The sequence below is a fragment of the Chelonia mydas genome, chromosome 6 (genome assembly GCF_015237465.2).
Source record: "Chelonia mydas isolate rCheMyd1 chromosome 6, rCheMyd1.pri.v2, whole genome shotgun sequence".
NCBI classification, from domain to species: domain Eukaryota; kingdom Metazoa; phylum Chordata; order Testudines; family Cheloniidae; genus Chelonia; species Chelonia mydas.
Window position 1 is genome coordinate 48100920 of NC_051246.2, and position 19318 is coordinate 48120237.

Below are 19318 nucleotides of genomic sequence, written 5' to 3' on the forward strand. Positions count from 1 at the left end.
TGTGTTTAAAATTTCAATCTGAAGCATATTTCTTTCATCGAGTGTGGGATTTTCAAAAGCACCTATGTCATTGAGGGGCACAAGTACCATTGAATTTCAAACTGGATACTAGAGCTGTCAACAGTGGCTCAAAGCTCTTGATCATGGGAAAAGTGGCCTAAGCCTGTGCTCAATCAAGAGCAAATGGTCTGACCCAATTAGAAAATACTATAAAGAGAGATCTCTGGGAATCAGTGATAAAGGAAGGTAGGACTAGGAAGGTTGACAGGGTAAGAGAGGAGGCTAGAAAGCTAAGAAACAAACAGCAATGGCTGATTTTCCTTAGTTAGCATTTGTAAAGCTATTTCTTTAAACCTTTTTAGAAATTAAAGGAATAGGAAAGTGCTCATTTTGCATGGTAGGTTTACTTAATGGCTGTTAGGAATGTCTCCATTTCATACCAGACTTCATAGCGTTCTCTGAGATGTAAATTTGTATAGGATAATCTCAAACTACACAGGGCCCAAAGGTCCGTTCATTGAAAGGGTGCTCATTATAACTGGAAAGAGACTCCAGTAGAATCATGAGGACTTCTTCCTGAAGTCAGCCTTAGATAATGAAGTTACAATTGTTTCTCAAAGGTGAGATGAGAACTATTATCCCCCTACATCTCTGCAGTTAAGCTATATAGTATGATTTAAAAACAATAGTCAGAGGCACAGAATTGTGAGAGCTTCTCTTACTTCAGTTCATAAGCTTTCAGACAAATTGAACTTAGACCAGATGGTGATGCAGCCCTATCTGATTCTACTTCTCAGCATCTCACTGTGTATCCCAGTTTCTCCTCTACATTATCTGTTCCTCATTTTAACAGTAAAATGGTTGGGAAGGGATCGAAGGAAATGGAAACACTGTCATCTGTCCTAGACCTAGAAACCTCATTTAGAGCCTAACAACCCCCAGGGTTTCCACATGTGGTGAGGCACTAGATCTGGAGTGGAGCGTGAGGGAGAAACACCCACTCCACAGCATGCTCCTCCTCTCCCTGCAATATCAGGAAAGCTCCACAGAGACAATGTCTGATTAGGAGTTAATGCTGCTCCAAGGAGGATTAGCATCTTCAGGTTCCCCTCTATGGCAGCTACTCTGCACCTGTGAGGGAGACAGCATGGCTCCTAAAAGAATATCTTCAGAATCACTCATCGCATAGGCCACAAAATACTGATTTTTTTTTAAAAAAAAAGCTAACTGAAAAATGCAACTGGTGTAGATTAACTGAACATCAGTGGTTCCATAGCACAGTATTTCTGTTGTATTGTGCAAAAACAAACTCACTGGACAAAGCCTAATTTATGTACTTGATATCTGTACATAGTAAGGATTGTATTGAGATGGGGGGGATGATACGAAGGGAGCAGAAAGCTTTGGGAAGCTAACAAAGAAGTGAAGAAAGCTGCAAAGGGGGATAATTGGGGAATGGTAACTAAAGGAATGGAAGCTTCATGAGATTTGCCAACTATGTGAAAAGGTTATCTCAAACCCTTTTCATTTGGCGTAGGCCACTTTTCCCATGATCAAGAGCTTTGATCCACTGTCACCCTTATATAGAGCAGTCCTTTACTCCCATGTGTAGTCCCATTAAAAGGAGGGAAAAGTTAAGCCTTGTATGCTTTATGTAATAGCACGAGCCATACAGACATGTCTGATGGAATTTGTTTTCTGGACAGTTGAATTGTCTAGAATAACTACATCCTATCTTGAGTGGTGTTAACTCTCGTAAGTTTATTTTACCCCTTTCCTCTCCATCCAAAAACCATGCTATAATCTGATACCACTGTATGGATTGATGGAAATATATATAAAGTTCTTACTTCCATTGCACCTAAGAGGTTGGCACTCTCTCCAATGCTCTCCTCTATGTATCTGCGCTCTTCGTCTGTGATCGTTGGGTGCTTTGCAGGACTCTCATATGACACCAAAAGCCAAAACATATACCAGACCAACCCAAAGCTCCCTGTTGAAAATGTAAAAGGAAGAAGGACCTTGAAAGGAAATACAAATGCACTAAAGCAACAAACCAGGAAAAATACCAGCACATCTCATTTCAATGGCATTTGGAGTTGCCTTCTTTACGGAGTCGTTCTCACAAACACTTACCATCGGTGAGAAGTGTTTACCAGGTTGGGCCCATAATGAGGCTGTCATTTCATTTACAGAATGACTCTGCTATAAATGAAGAATCACTGAGTCCTGAATAGCCACTGGTATATTTCAGCACATGGAAACAGCTTCAGAGTTTCATTCTACCTAGAGTGAAATTTCATTTCTACTTATCCTATGTCACTGTTAGTAATTCACTATACTAACATTTTTACCTGAAAAATATAAGATTGTGGCACAGTTTCCACCACATTTCTGTGCCATTTTGAGTGAACTTATTCCCTGTTCATACCAACACTGAAATGGGTTTTAAAAATGTCTAGTCTATGTAACAGTCCTTATGTGAAATTTTCTAGATTCTGTTGGTGTGATATACTAGGAGGTATGTGAAATGAACAGTGTTAATTAGAGCTGTGTGGTATTCTGTATTTTTTCCTGTGATTAGTTTGGTTAATTATATTATACCATAAAGAGATATTCATTCTGGCTCAAAGCCATTTTAGATTAGAGAAATAAACCCTTAGGACTAAATTCAACCCATGCCTTACACCCCATGTTTTCAGTGGGATTACGCAGAGTGTGTGTTTATGCATATAATATAAAATTTTACCATTATGCTTTGGTCTTTCTTCTGACTTATACATTTCTAATACAGCCCTAAAAATTGTGGCCACTTTGAGGCATCTAATCCAGTTCTCTGCATTACTGCAGGGCAGTTTTCAAACTTCCTCAAAATCTTTCCCAGTAGTTCAGATCTATTCTCATTCTTTATGGGATCTTTCTCTACTTCATACAAGTTTTACACTGAATAATTAATTCCATTGGCCATGTACTCTACTGGTGTAAATCAGTATAGCTTAATTAACTTACACCATCTGAGGATCTGCCAATCAATCTCAGTTCAGCTACTCTTGATTTACACTGATGTAAATGGGAGAAGAATGAGACATCATGAATTGGTGATTGTACAACATAAAAGTAATTCTCTCCTTCATTCAGCCGAAATGTCTCCTCTTTAAGACCATTGTTTCTTCTTCTAATTTTACAATTCCTTCACATTTTCCCTTCCTCCAACACCTATTTCTCTAGATTGTATGTTTAGACTCAAACTTTAGTCTTCCTTTATTTTCATCCTATGTTAACAATGCAGCCGTTAACAGCACAGACTAGATTCCTGTATTAATGGTGGGAGGTAAACAAAAACTATCATACCATACACATAAAACACAGAAGACCATCCAGTATATTGCACTAGAATCCCAGCTAAAGGCATTGCAATAACAGCTCCTGCATAGGAACCTATAAAACAAGAGAGACATGATTGAAAATGGAAATACATTCTCTACTGGACTATTTAATTTTGTTGGGGGAGGAGGGCAGAAGAGAAGAGGACAATATTAAAGGGTGGCTTACCACAAAAGGACGTGGTTGCTAGCCTACTTCTTTCTAAAGGAGGGGCCCACTTGCTCCATATCCCATGGCAGGCAGGATAAGTGACACCCTGTGGAGTTGGCATTCCACAAGTTAGCATGTGCTGATCAATTAGTCGGTGTATTGTTTGTGCATTTATTTCTGTTTAAAACTAATATAAAGAAAATAATGGTCTAATAATTATACTAGAATTTCTATAGCACTGCATGGACACAATCCAACTCCCATTTTACAGTGGAAAAACTCCCAGGGATTTGAATGGAAATTGGATCAAGCCCTATATGTGTACTACACCATACGTACTTTAATAACTAATTAATATTCACAGTGCCCCTGTGAAATAGGTGGTTACAATAATTATAGGTGGGGAAAGCGAGGCACAGAGGTGAAATACATGCCGAAGGCCACCCATCACATCCATTGCAGAGCCAGTATTAGAACTCTGGGCCTCCTGACTTGTCCTAAACCCAGGTTTTTTCCCTCAGACCACACTTGAGCTATCCTAAGTTCTAACCACCAGTAATGTAATTGGAAAGTACAATGACATAGAAGCTAAAAATCAGCAATTTTCCCTTCACCCTGACCCTAGAAAACAAGAGCAGTGTGATTCTGGGAGACTAGCAAATATTGCAAGTGAAGTCTTTCTCACTGTCTTTGTTGTAATAAATTTTTTAAGCACATATGAAAAAGGAAATCTGAAATCTTTAGTTGATTTCATTTTCAAATATGACTGTTCTCTCTGCAACACAGGTTTAGCCTTAACTGTATAAAAATAATGGAATTTCACTCAGAATTATTAATATTTTTATGGACCATCTTGCAACCTTGCAATATACAGTAAGTTTTTACAAAAATTTCACTTAATAGCTAATTACACATTAAAATTAAAATTTGGATTTTTGCATATTTTTAGAACAGTAGTATCTTCCCTTCTTTTAACGTAATATTTGATCTTCAACTGAACATAATTTTAAAATTCAAAACTTTTCTTGTTTTACAACTTGGACATTTTTTTGTGAATTTTCAACAAGTTACGCAAAACTCCAATTAGGATGTTTCCAGAATCCATGCAAATGTTCTTCACAATCCTATTCAGAAGCTAGTTTTGCATGCAGAATTCCATCAAACAGGGAAAGAGGATAGTTTAATGTGACAAGTCTAAAAATATCTTGTTTTACTTTTTAATCTCCTAGTCTTCTTTCTCTCTTTCCCTCTTCCTAAGGAGGTGTAAAGTTCTGCCTACATAAATTAATTTGCAAGACTGGGCCTTGTGCATGCAAATTTATATAGTTGGATACCTCACTACCTAACTTGCACATGGAAATATGGGTAGTACACTAACTATCCACCTTGCACGTAGCTGGTTCACCCAAATCTAAGGTTTTTATATAATAAGATGCGTTCAAAAATTGGTTCATTGGTGATCTGGAGACCATGTATTCAAATCTGGTCTAAAAATGTTCATGAGACAATCAAATTTACAATACAGGCTTGACCTTGTTCCCATTGAACTCAGTTGCAAAACTCCTACTGATGTCAATGGGCACATGCTCAATGCCTATTATAGAAATACAAACTTGATTTTAAAGAGAGTGCTCATTCTCTGGTGCTGGTCCACAAACTACCCTGTGTGGGAGACCACCCCCCAGATCAAGGTCTATGCAGTGTTGGCTTAAGTGGGAATTAAATGGTGTTGTATGCCCTGTGCTGGCCCTCTGAACAGGGGTGGATTTTACCGTGTAATTTTATAGGTGAAAGAAAGATACATTGAAAATGTGACCTAACAGTTCAAATAGCTGCATTTCGTTGCACTAGGATTCAACTCTTAACTGGAATCCTATTTTTTTTTTCACTTATAACAAAGACTGCGGGTTAGCAACTAAAGAACATCCACAATCACATTTTCTTGTAACTCCAACTTCTTTTCCATACCTCTACAAGGCCCTGCAAGATCCGGACAAAGATGACACACCCATAATGCACCTTAGCAGCAGATGGTATTAGCATATTAAGAGTGGCAGTCAGCAATATAGCAGCCCCAAACACCCTGTAAAAGAAAACCGAGGAAATGATTGCAGTAGTGGTCAAAACAACAGAAATTTTCACACCCACACACATGTGGACACATGTGTACAGTATGTGTTAAATGAACATTCTTTACAAAGGAACATTGAAATTACCAGACTGGAGCAGACTCAGTCTATCTAGTCCAGTATTCCCTGATAAGTGGCCAGCACTGTATACTTCAGTGTAGTCAGTCCCCCTCCACACATAGGGCTCATCTTGATATGTAATAGTTTGTGATTGTTTAAGCCCTAAAGCATGAGGTTTAATATCCCTTCCAAAATGTGTATCAGTAATTATGAAGACTCTGAACCTTCTTGATATCCGTATAGATGTCCAATCACCTTTTTTATCTTCCGAAGTTCTTGGCTTCAGTGACTTTGACTTCAGCATCTTCCTGTGGCATTGAGTTCCACAGTCTAAGTAAATGTGTGAAAAATTTCTCCTATCAATTTTGAATTTCTTATCTTTTTAATTTCATTGAATGTCTGTCCCTTTGTTCATGCATTATGAGACACAGAAATTCCTGTTCTACCTTCTCTGCCATTACATATTTTTATCATGCCCCTCTTATTCATCACCCTTCTACTTTAAATAATCCCTGTCTTTACAATCTCTCTACACATGAAAGATGTTTTCCAGATCCGCAATAATTTTCATCACTTTTCTCTGAACTTCCTGTAATTCAGCAATACCTTTTTTGAGATGGATAACCAGTAGTGCACACGCTATTCCAGAAGAGGTCACGCCATTTATTTATATAGAGGCATTATAATGTTCTCTTATTTTTTATCATCCCATTTCTTTATGTATTCTAACGTCTTGTTTCCTTTTTTGATCACAGCTGCACATTGAGTTGTCTACAGTGGAGTTGTCTACACTCAGGTCCTGAGCTGATACCTTTAATTTAGAACTCTGTAATGTATACAATTGGTTTAATTGTTTCCCTCCAGTGTGCATTACTTTGAATTTATCAACACTGAATTTCATTTGCCATCATGTTGTCCATTATCCTAGCTTGATTAAGTCCCTCTGAAATTCCTCACAGTCTTCTTGGACTTGACTAACATAAATAACCTTGTATCATCTAAAAATGTTGTTACCTCACTTCTCATTCCCCTCTCTTCTTTTCTGTTAATAAATATATTAAACAACATGGATACCTAGTATGGAACCTTGAGGCAGCCCATGGTTAACCTTTGGCCACAATGAAAATTGACCTTTCAGTCCTACTTTTTGCTTCCAGTCTCCTAGCCCATTTTTATCCATCACAATACCTCTCACCCTGTGTCCACTCAATTTCTTTAGTAGCATCTAGCACTGGACCTTATCAAAGGCCTTTTGGAAGTCTATTAATGATATCAACAGGTTCTCTTTTACCCACTACTTTACTGACACCTTTAAAGAATTCTAAGGCAATGTCTCTACTGGAGACCTTACACAGACATAGCTCCCCTGTTGACATAATTAAAGCACCCCCAACAAGCTGTGGTAGCTACGTTAGTGGCAGAAGTTCTCCCACTGACATTGCGCTGTGCACATTACTACTTACGCCAGCAAAACGTATGTCACTCTGGGGGAGGGGTGTTTTTTCACACCCCTGAGCGCATACATTTTGCTGACATAAGTGATAGTGTAGATATGGCCTAAGAGAATTGTGACACACTATATTCCTTTCTGGAAATGTTGCTGGTTAGACCATATCATACCATGATTTTTCAGGTGTTTTGTTATTCTCTTAATTACGTTATATCTATTTAAATATAATAAAACATCCAAATTAGGGTAAATGTCATTTTTTAAATGTAGTGTAACATAGTTAATATAGTGTAATGTAATCTCTTCCTTAGGTACACTCTTTAACGGCAGTGTCTACTTGGAAACTAGTGGCCTCATTTTGAAATTACCTAGCACCCATAACTCCTTTTGACTTTCATATATGCTTAACACACCTGAAAATCAGGCCCCAAGGGCTTGACTCTTGTCTCATGCTGATATAAATCAGAAGTAACTATTGAAGTTAACAGACTTCCACCGGTGTAATTGACTGTGGATAGCTGACAATTTAGCCTGTTAATATTTAAAACAAACAGATGTGAAATATAACAATAATAGCCAAACTCTTCTTTACTTTAAGAAAATGACCCACTGTAACATTCATTACAATATCTGTTTGCCTCAAAGTCTTGATCCTGCAGTCAAACAATATACAATACATCTGCTAATTTAGAGCCAAATTTTATCAGCCTTATGAGCAGCATTTTACTCCTCAAATAGTTTTATTGGTGCCACTGAATATTTCAAAGTGTATCAGAATCTGGCCTTTAATAATAGTGCTTAAAGTAAACAATATAGATCTTCTCATCTTTAAAGTGGTTTGCAGATATCATGTAATTAATGAGTTCTACAGCATAGATGATTTTGTGGGTATTCCATGACAATTTTGTGAAATTTATATATTCTTCCTAAAATGTCATTTGTTTCCATAGCCTGCTCATTATAAAAGCTCAGAATGGCTTATATGACTTTATGACAGTTCTACAGCAGTGCTCAAAAAGCACTCAATTTTTCCCTAACTAAATGTCTGAAGTAAACCACACTTATCCAAAAAATGTCAACTTTTGTACATACCAGGTGAAACCTACAGCGATCATTTTGGTTAAACCAGATCATTTATAATCTTAATTCCTGTGGGGTATGTCTGTTAATACAAAATCAACACGATGCTCATAAGAGTGAAAACAATCTGAATGTTTTAAAGAGTTACTTACATAACAAGATCTCAGTCTAGTCACTGTCGTCTATGATTATATCGTCTTTTAGGACAAGATCCAACAAAGAGGAAGCCATTCAGCTTCCCTACTACAGAAGTGTCTGCAGGACTGTACACAGCTCAGCTGTCTATTTTAGTTTCCATTTCTCCTACCTCTTGACATTTATTATGGGTCTGATCCAAAATTCAATGGAAAGATTCCTCAGTGGGCTTTGTCTTGGGCCTTATATGATTGTCCCTTTTGTCTCTTGATATTCATTATGTTTCTTTCTGTCACCTTGTAATTGCAAGTGGATTTGTATTGAAAAACTGATTCCTTTAAAAATGCCCATTGTTAAAATCAAATGATTCTTTTTTTTTTCCATCCTCTGCTTCCAGCCCAGAAAGTGTCACAGAGTTAGTGCTTCCCACAGAGTTGTGGCACAGAATATTGAGAAGCGCATCCCCAGCTTCCCCAAGGAGGACAGCATACACCATGATGAGGCAGGGGACTTATCTATGAGAGACGAAGAAGGTGCCCCACTCCACTGGATAGTTATTGCTGGAGCACAGTAATCCTCTGGCTCTGCATTCTGTCCCCTTCCTTTCCTGGTCCACGCTACTTGTCCACCCAAGAATGTTCCGTATGCTAGGTGGATGGTGGGATGGGAGCAGGTAGCATCCAACTGGCCATGCTATCATTACACCATCCCAGGGTCCCCTTTGTGCCACTGGAGCTATACAAAGAGGATGCAGCCAGTGGCCAAGGCTTGGCCATTTATTTATGAAAAGATGTACTGCTAAAATAAATCCTAGGGACCCCAATTACATAACATTTTGCTATCACATCTAGAGCTGATTGATAGGAAAGAGGTCACCAAGGCATTTGTCAACATTATCTTTGGCTAATGACCAAAACTTAGTAAGAACCAGGCCTTAGTCTGAACAAGCAGGAAGGAATGATTAGTTACAAGGAAGAATTCTTCCAAAGATATGTTTGTTTCATATATATATATTTCAGGCTACAGATTGATACAAATCCCTGAATAGGAAATTAAATATACTGTACTTTTAATTTGGACAACTTGTAAAGGGCAGCTGTACAGGAAGAGGCCTCTGTTTATATACCTTTCAACATCCCTTTTTTTCTTCTTTGTTGCTGTCTACTATCAACACTTTAAACAATGTCTAGCTCCCGACAGGATATATTTATGGCATGGCTTGGCAACATTTTCTGTATTTTTTTTCTAGATATCTGAATTCTGTGTTAACTCTTCATTTTTTAATGTATAGGTTTTGTTTCCTGGTTGATGAATCCCGTCAAAAGCATGTGCAGTTCATTTCCTTTCATTTTAATCAGATCCCTCCCAGATATTCAAGCATACTACAGTGATGTCATATTAAAATATTTTTTTCTTTTTACAAATGAGAATAAATTCAACTTCTTAGGAACTTCGTTTTAAAAATGCATTTTTATTATTGCTCTAGAGTGGTTTTTTCATCTTCTCTAGAGCAATAGACTGTAACTGTCCTATGCAAGTGTGGCAAAAACAGAATGCAAGGTGAGTTTTATTTTATTCATAGGTAGGGATGAAGGGCTCTTTGGTTTGGTTTGGTTTTTTCCTTTTATTTTTTGAATAGATCATCTAGCTAAGTGTCTTGTGCAATAATAATGCACATCTTTTAAGTCTGTTCTTTCACTGATGCCTCCTTGGGCTACACTCTCAGCTGGTGTGAATCAATGCAACCTAGTTGCAATCAGTGGAAATCACCATTCCCTTCAGCAGTCAGGCCAGGAACGATAGTATGTTAGAAATGACCACCTCCTTATAGGGACGTAATTCCCAAAATTTTCTCTGACCGGAGATTCAGAAATCAGCATAAATTTTTGCTTTCGTGAACTGACTCCAAATCTACACTGCTGTAACTGAGTTCAGACTCCAGCCCCTAGAGCCTGTTTTCCACGGTTTAGTTTTCAGTTTAAGGCTATATTTCCCAGAATGACCTTTGTTTCAGTCTCCACCAAACAGATGTAAGTTGGTTCCTTAAACCTGTCCTCTTCTAGAAGAGGCCCCCCCCTCACCCCCCAAGAATGATCACAAAAATATATCTCCCAGATGGGACCTATTTAGAACTACAAATAACAGTAAACATTCAGTGGCATTTATAAGCAGATGACACAATAAACAGAGAACGCCACAATGCTATTAATAACAAGTTATTTTAAATCCTAGTACCATGCTTTAACACAGCCTCTTAAAAACCTGTTCCCCTGCTATTTTTATTCTAAATGGATATGAACTCAAATCTAGGATAAAACAGCACCAAAAATTTTTATTCCGGATTTAGGCAGCTCTTTATCCTCATTCTTTGTTGCAAAATTAAAAATAGCACCATTTTAATGCCTTTCTGTTTTGGGGGAGCCAGTTTTCTATTTTACCTTAAGTCTTGAGTAAATATATCCTTCTATATCTGCCTATGCCTTTTTATGCACACCCACATATATAAACAGCTTATTATTTCTTGCAGTTGAACATAGTGTTTCCTTTTGTTCATCTGTCTTTTGACCTTGTTTTGCTTATTTGTTCTCCATAGATCTCATATTCTTCCTCATTAGCAGAGTGTTTATATTTTTATAAGCCTTCTGTTTATTACTTTATATAACCCTGGCTAACCACATAGTCCACAGCTGACATTTATTCTGGTTTGAACTAAACCAGGATAGTTTTCATTTATAACATTGCTAAGTATATATTTTATGTTCCCATTTTAATAGATGTCCCCCACAGATAGGAAATGAAGTTGCAATTTTCTCAGAATATGTTATAGTCCCACAAAATCAGTTTGCTTAACATCAAAATTGGTTGATTGCTTCCTTCTAGTTATCACTCTTGCTAGTATTTTAAATTCTAATAATATTCTGATCAATATACATTAAATGCTCCTTAGCTTCAGTCCTCTTTCTCATACCTGGCTCATCTGATAAAATTAGGTTCAGAATTGTCTCTAATCCTGTACTCTGCTCAGCAAAGCAGTTAAGAAAGTAAACATGCATTATTTCCAGAAATATTTTCCCACTGTTTTTACTGAAATCCTATCTAGATCAATATCTGAGTAATGAAAGTCCTTTGTGATCAAAGTTCTGATCTTTTACATTTCACTCATTTGCACACTATATTCTGATCTTACTCTAAAACACATATATGTCTAAAGCAATGTCAGGATTCCCCCAATTATATTTAAAACACTTAGCTCCTATCCAAATTATCTTAGCGACATTATTATTATTTATTATTTGCCTTACGGTATCACCTCTGAGTCCCCATTGTGGATCAAGATCCCATTGTGCTAGGAGCTATACAAATGCAGAACAAGAAGATGGTCCCTGCACCAAAGAGTACCATTTATCAAAACATCTGCTCCTGCTGCATTATTCTATTTAAGCCACCCTCCCAATCCTTCCCTTAACTGCCACCATCTTTTCTTGTCTGTCTTTTCCTCACTGCTCCCCATCCTACTTGGTTTTTCAGCTCACCCATATATCACCTCACCATTTCAGAGAAAGTCAGTGGCACTTGGGCTTCTAGGTCACTAGACACTTTCACTTTTTTTTACCCAGAATCTAGAATCTTTTGCAGTCTCTCTTTTGGGGCTTGATCCAATGGGAGTCTATGGAAGCCATCACAAACGCTGCTGAAACACATCTGGGAACTGAAGGGACTGCGAATAGCACCTACCAAAATGGGGACCCTATCCTGGGGGGATCTGCGGTGTACTGGATTGTCTTGGACATAGTACATTGGAGCGGAATCTGTTTACCTGTTCTGTTGCCGCACCAGCAAGTCAAGCAGCATTCAGAGAGAGAGACCTCTCCTCCAAATATCCTATAGCCTAGGGGAATATGCACTAAGCTGGGTGACAGGAAATCACACGTTTATGGTCTCATCTCTGCTAGTTATAATTCTGGACACTTCATAACCTTTGTTACCAAACAAGGCCTCATACCTCAAGTGTAGACATCAGTCAAGTATTAACTCCACTTTTTAGAAATAAATTTCACAGGGTCACTTCAGGAAAAGTTGGGACTATAATTCAGGTCACTTATCAGGTAGGCCCAAGTCTTATCCAAGCAGCCATACTCCCTTTCAGAGTGAGCGTGCCAAACTTATGGGCTTAGATTATCCTATATCCAATCACTGTTACAATCACTAGATGCAATCCTCTCCCAAAGCCAGGGGTAGTACCCAGGATTACTGAGCTCCAATGTTCCACAGATGCTAACACACATTGGCAGGTTTGAATGCCAAGAGGTATGCCTATTTGTGCTTCTGTAATACAAGGAGTAATAACAGCAAAAGCAATTTTAAGGAGGAACTGGAATAGTTGAGATGGGAATGGGGGAAAGAAAAGATGATGATGACTCAGGAAGAAAGTGATTAAAATGGAAAGAAGCTGCAGAGGGAACTTGGTTTTTTTGTTCGTTTTGCCTTTAAACTGATTGGTCCATAGCCCTCCTTTGAGGGAAATGAAAGAGAATAAATGTTTTTCATCTCTGGGTTTCTCATCCCCACAACTCTGCAGCTCTGCTCTTGTCAGCTGCCTTTGGCGTGCAGCTAGCACTGTATGACTACACAGTATTGTGGAGCGTTGTAGACACTGTTTGCTGCTGCCTGGGAAGAAACACCAGATCCCAAAGTGAACTGAAAATAATGGTAGTACAGATACATGCCAAAAAAGTTTCAAATTCCTTAAAGGCAGATGGGTGGCTGATTGGGTTAGAGATATGACACGGAGCAGGAGTGCAGGTTTGGAGGTGTCCTTTTGTGGTGTTGATAATGTGGAGGTGTGTTTAACTCCAAAGACTGTGAATGCAAGCTATTAGGATGATACTCAAAAGCTAAGAGCCACTTCTATATGCTTACAGATTAGGGGTCAGATTCTCAGCTGGTGTAAACGGGCATAGTTCTGTTGATACCATTCACTGATAGCATTGACAAATTGCTAGATAAACCATAGCTGTTATGCTCAGAATGCAAAAAGGTTGTGTAAAAATCCTATGAAAATCAAAAGGTAGAATCCTTTTAAATATAAATTATTTTCACTAAATATTGTACTACTATTAAAGAAGATCCTTAATTTTGAAAATCAAATTTTTTGGTTATTTGAGAGAGACTATTTTAGATTAAAAGATGCTAAATGGTTTAAGGAGTTCAAACCTAAACCATGCCATTTAATGCAAAACAATAATTAAAAAGATATTTCAAGGTGACAAATGACGGAACAAAATTATGAAGATTTATTCATGAAATTTCATTAAAAATGTAATTATTTATACACACAAGGCTCCCATTGAAGCTATTGGAAAGACTCCCATTGACTTCAGTGGAAATTGGTTCAGATCCATAACTATTTCTAAACTACAAAAGGAACAAAGAGTATTTTGCCCCCCAAAGCTGCCAAGCTCCATTTTATTTAAAAGGAACTACATACTGAAGATGAAGCTTTTTGTTTCCAAGGTTGTTCTCAGAAATAGAGAGACAACGATTCATATCTATATTGTTACAGTAAATTACATCAAAACAATACATGGCATTTTATTCTGATCATGAAGCAGAAGCCTGAGAAGAAACAGCCCTGTTATTATATGCCAAGAAGTGAACCTGGATTTGTTTAAGAATCATAACAATTAGTATATTACTGAAGCCTATAACTGTGTTTAATTGTAAATGATTATGCAAATAAAGCAGCGATTTATTCTTAATTGGCCAAATCTTTAAGTCCTAAATCTTAAACAATTTATTTAACACATTTATTTTCTTATTCTCTTAGTGAATTATCCACAGCCTGTTTGTTACTTACAAGCTGCTAATCATCACCATTTCTTGGAGTATTCACTATTCATAATTTTGTCATTCTTACTCTTGTTTCTGCTCCTGGATTGGTCAACTCCCATACTTTTCCAGAAGATTGTGTGAATACTTCCAGTGTGAACATTTGTGGGAATGCCTTTGTACAATTATTCACAGTATGTTGCCTTTCCACATTCATTCTTGAAAATAAAAATGGAATGTTTGGGGAAAGCCAAAGTGAATTAATAGTTTGTTATTGAAATGAAGGTTTGCAAATGTGACTCAATGAGCTTTTTGCCTGTTTGAGGTACTGAGTAGAAACTGTAAAAGGACTTCATGATTTAGTGCTACACAACTATATAACAACTTTTTCCTCAGTGCTTTGATGTCTTAGATCCAGATCTCTGTTGCCACAGAAAACCCTTTGGGAGCGGATTAAGGAAAAGGGAAAATCCATGAGTTTCCCTTTGCAAAGTTTCTCCAAACTCTTCCATCAAAGTGAGGTGGGAGTGTTGCTCCCTGTGGAAGAAGCAAGGTATTTGCCATCCAGAAATGTGGATAGGCTGGTGGATTGGGAAGATGCCTATTATTGCACCTGCCATTACCCCTTCCTCCCAGATGATGCATCCACCTTTGTGAAAAGTACAAATATTGCTAGAAATGAAAGCAGTTTATTTTTTAAAAATGCAAAAACTCCCAGGACCGGATCCTTAGATGTGTTCAAAGTCTGATTGCTGAGCACCTGAGGAACGAATATAGGTTGCTTTCTGCTATCTTTCCACCATGCTGATTTGGGGGAAAGCCGGGGATAGTTCATCTCCCAGTGCAAGTTAGAGCAAGGCAGCTTTAACTTGCCCAGTTGATAATGCTCAGTGGGACTATTCTGCCAGCCCACAATTACTGGAGCGTAACATCCTGTGCCCACAACCTATCCTACTCTTTCCTATCCCTGGCACATCTACAGCAGAATACCAGCAGCAGGTAGTATATGATTAGCTACACTGTCTTTACATAACCTAGGAAATCCCTTATGTAATTCCCATACAGCAAATTTAAGACAGCCCTCCATTTCTTTTTCAGTGCAAGAACAATTCCAGGGGACATAGCAGAGGCCAGGATCTGGCCCAGAACGTGCAGAGACATTGATGGCCAAATCCTGAGATGTGCTGAGCACTGGCTGAACACTTACACCTCCTACAATTTTAGTTGTCAGTTGCACATATCTTTTCCCCAGCTGCTTCACTAAGAACCCCCACTCCAAGAAGGCTCTGGGGACAGCAGGCTGTATGGGGAGTTCTTAGTAGCTTGGATAGTGACTATAGGAATTGTACTTTCAAGGAGAGATAGTGGGCCAGGGGGCTGTGTAGAGGTAACAAGCCTCTGTGTGGAAGACCATTCCTTCTGGTAGATTCTCTAGGATCCGCAAATGATCTGCTCATTCCACCCTTGATGGATTTAAGGCAGGTATTTAAGCCTCCTCTTTTCTCCAGACTAATTTATTTTTGTCAAGACTAAATCCATCTGAGTTTGCATCAAGGTACAAGTGCATACAAATCTGGTTTAGAGCATTAGTACTTCAGTGATCTGCACTTGTTTTGCAACATGATCCATCAGGTCATATGTGGAAGAAAGAACAAAACACCCAAAAGCTAACTGATTCACCACAAGGAGTCCAGACATTATCTAGAAGGGCTAGACTGAGTGGCATAGTGAAACTCCAGGGGTGAGTTTAACAATCCAGTGCATCACTAATGCATAATAACTTCTGCCTTTATTTTGCTATGAAGACAATGGCAAAATTCCCACTGACTCTAATGACCCAGATGTGGCCCTATGTGACTATCAAGTTGCCCTCTCCATTGTTTGCTCACAGGCTGGTTTTGAAATGTGAATGTATATTTTGGCATTGCTGGAAGACATTTATTGATCTATGGGAGGGTAACACTCAACCCAGGGGTTTCACTTTACAGCTCAATATATTCTTCTAGGTCTAGCTAATGTCTTGACTCATTCTTTCTAATACTTTAACTTTGGGATGCCTTAGTCCTTACATATATAATCTGGTAGATCATGTTGCAATACAAGAGAAGCTCATTCGAAGTACCTTACTAAAGCACTTGGTCTCATTTTGTTATTCCCACTTTTCTCTCTTGATTTTAGATGCACTTGCTGTTTTTAGAATTAATCCAGTGTGTTTTAATCTAAAATACTTTGTGGAATTGTTTTGTGATATATTTACCATGTGGAGGACCCAGAGGTATCTCATCTAGCTAAATTGTATGTTTATTTATGCTGCTTTATCCCAAAGTGTCATTCTGTACAGATTATGGCCATGTTCTCTGCTGACGTACGCCAGCAAAGTATTTGGTCCAATATTCAGTTCTAATTTACAGCCTACTTTTTGCTCTCATTTTTGATGGTCACAACTGCACATGCAGGGCCAAATGATGAATTCAATTACACTGATATAAGTCTCTGAAATTAACTCCATTGGAGTGAATGTTGGTACTCTGAATTTGGTAATGTAAGTGTTATTGCCATTCTGGTTCAGATCAATGGTGTGGCTAGTCCAGTTTCATATCTCCAACTCTGACAAGTACCAGATGTTTCTCAGTAATGGAGAAAGTTCTGTCCTAAACCCTGGTGGTTAGTGTTTGATGTCCTGAAGAATGGGGATAGATGTTCCTTATCCCTTTTTATTCCAGCTAATGCATTTGCAGATTATATTCTTTTCATTTTAATCCTTTTCTGGCTCCTACTACATTGTTTGCCTCAATAATATTTTGTTACAATGAGTTCTACATGATAATAATGTAGTGTGTTTTTTTTAAAATGTATTTCCTTCTACCAGAGTTAAAGGGTTGCCTCTTGGTTTCACTGGGTATCTCCTTGATCACATATTATGAGAGAGGCTAATTAGGAGCACCTGACTGACCTTTTCTGCACACTTCATTATTTAATATGCAACTATCGTGTCACTTCTTATTCATCTCCTCTCTAAACTAAATAGTCCTAATAATCTCTTTAATCTTCCTTTATATGGATGCCTTCTCTTGCTTCTAATCACAGTGATTGCCCTTCTCTGGACCTTTTCTATTTCTGTTCACTCCCTTTTTAGAGATGGGCTGACCAGAACTAAACCCAGTATTCAATGTGAGAGCATACCACTGAGTGATTTTAGTGGCATTCTGATATCTTCATTAGTATTCTCTGTCCCTTTTTAAATATGGCCTAGTATCTTGCTTGCTCTATTAACTATTGCTCTGCAGTGAGCCTGAGCACATGTTTCTACTGTGCTGCCCACAATGGCAATTTATACCAATATAACTGATGACAGAATTTGGCTTGCAATGGCTGCAGCTATATGTACAACCCTAGGCATGCAATTGGGTGTGCATTTCTGCATGATCACCAGGATCTCTCACCACTGCACACTTGTATCTTTAAGCCTTAGGAGAGAGGAACTCCCCTACCTTTTTATACTCTTCCTATATTTACTGAACTAAGTATTTTCACCAAGAAGAACAGAATTTCCCACATCCATTCCCAAACAATCTCAGACCAAACTAATACACTCTGTTTACTTTTGTTCACCATCCCCTTCCTATCCTTTTGTGATCTTCACAGCATTTCAAGCAAAGACTGGAGCTGTCCGTCATCAGTGAAAACGTGCAATATGGTGGATACCTTTTTGGTGTATTTCAGCATTCTTAGTTCCTTCTGGGTGAAATACAACAACACTCATGTAAAACCTAATGAAACAAGCTTTATGTGTGAGAACCATTGGGTTTGCTGGGACAACCCACAGGCAGGGTACAGCCACCACTCTACACAAGCCCTTGCTTGGAAACAGGATTTGTGATCCATATGAATTATGCGTAGGAATACTGTGTCCGTGTATTCATGGACCCAACTGACCAGCCACTTCTCCTCACTCAGCCCACATTCTCCCTCAACACTAGTCCATCCAGAACTCACACAGCCAAACTAATGGGTGAATTTCACCCTAGGTAGAGATTCATAAGGGCTTAATCCTCCATAGAGAAGGTGTAGAGTATGTTTTCACTGCAGAGTAACATAACAGCCATACTAGGTGAGACCAATGATCCATCTAGCCCAGAATCCGGTCTTCCGACAGTGGCCAGTGCCAGACACTTTAGAGGGTATGAACAGAACAAGGCAATTTATCGACTGATCCATCTCCTGTCATCCAGTCCCAGCTTCTGGCAGTTAGAGGCTTAGGGACACCCAGAGCATGGGATTGTATCCCTGACCATCTTGGCTAATAGCGACTCATGGACTTCTGGTCTTCACAACATTCCCAGACAAGTCATGTTCTCAACTCTCAAGTTAGTCCTTTCAAGTTACCCTAGCACAAGCAAGAGCAGCCAGACTGCAAAATAGCACTCAAGTTGCTGTGTCCACACAGGCACTGTACTCTCTCATGTGCGACACTAAGAATACTGGACGCACATCCCATGCTTCTTAGCACCACAGTAAGATGAGCTATTCTATTAATTCTTTCCTAGTGAATTGTGGGAACTGTCTTTTCCGGGCACACAGGGAGAATTGTGGGAAGGCATTGGAGCACTAGTGGTACTCATGTGGAATTAGCCTGTGTGCACTATACACAGTAATTGTGTTAGCAGCTGAAGAATCATGCTAATTCAGGCCTTAGTCTATACCCCCTCTTGGGCCAGCCAACTTGAGTTAAAAGCACCATCACACATGATTTAAAAGGTTTTGTGTGCGTACAGGACTTAAACTAGGGAGAAACCCCAAGTTATAAAATGAGATAACTGCAGTGAAGACAAGTGATTTGATATCTACACTGCTCATTTGGTGTGAGGACTAAATAGAACACTAACTGTGCTGACATGAAGTCTTTGCTCACACTGGCACTGGGGTGCAGCCACCTTGTTTTCTCTACTGCATGCTCTGCAAGGGCTTGCAGGCTCAAGGCCTGAGAATTTGCAAAGACTCTGAATATCACATATTCTACAACAGTCTAGCAAAGCATTTAAGCACATGCTTAACTGGAAGTCAATGGGAATACTCACATGCTTAAAGTTAAGCTCATACT

At 38.6% G+C, this 19318-nt stretch overlaps 1 protein-coding gene across 2 annotated transcripts in view; it reads right to left on the bottom strand.

Annotated features, from left to right (window-relative positions):
* SLC17A6 (solute carrier family 17 member 6) overlaps window positions 1–19318 on the bottom strand; it is a 48804-nt gene that overhangs the window by 13575 nt on the left and 15911 nt on the right. For both annotated transcript variants that reach the window (XM_007067925.3, XM_043549515.1), the window contains 4 exons: window positions 5503–5617; window positions 3553–3640; window positions 3352–3438; window positions 1851–1993 (listed from right to left, as the gene is read on the bottom strand). In XM_007067925.3, the coding sequence (XP_007067987.1) occupies window positions 1851–1993; window positions 3352–3438; window positions 3553–3640; window positions 5503–5617 (433 nt within the window). The remainder of the gene's footprint in view (window positions 1–1850; window positions 1994–3351; window positions 3439–3552; window positions 3641–5502; window positions 5618–19318) is intronic.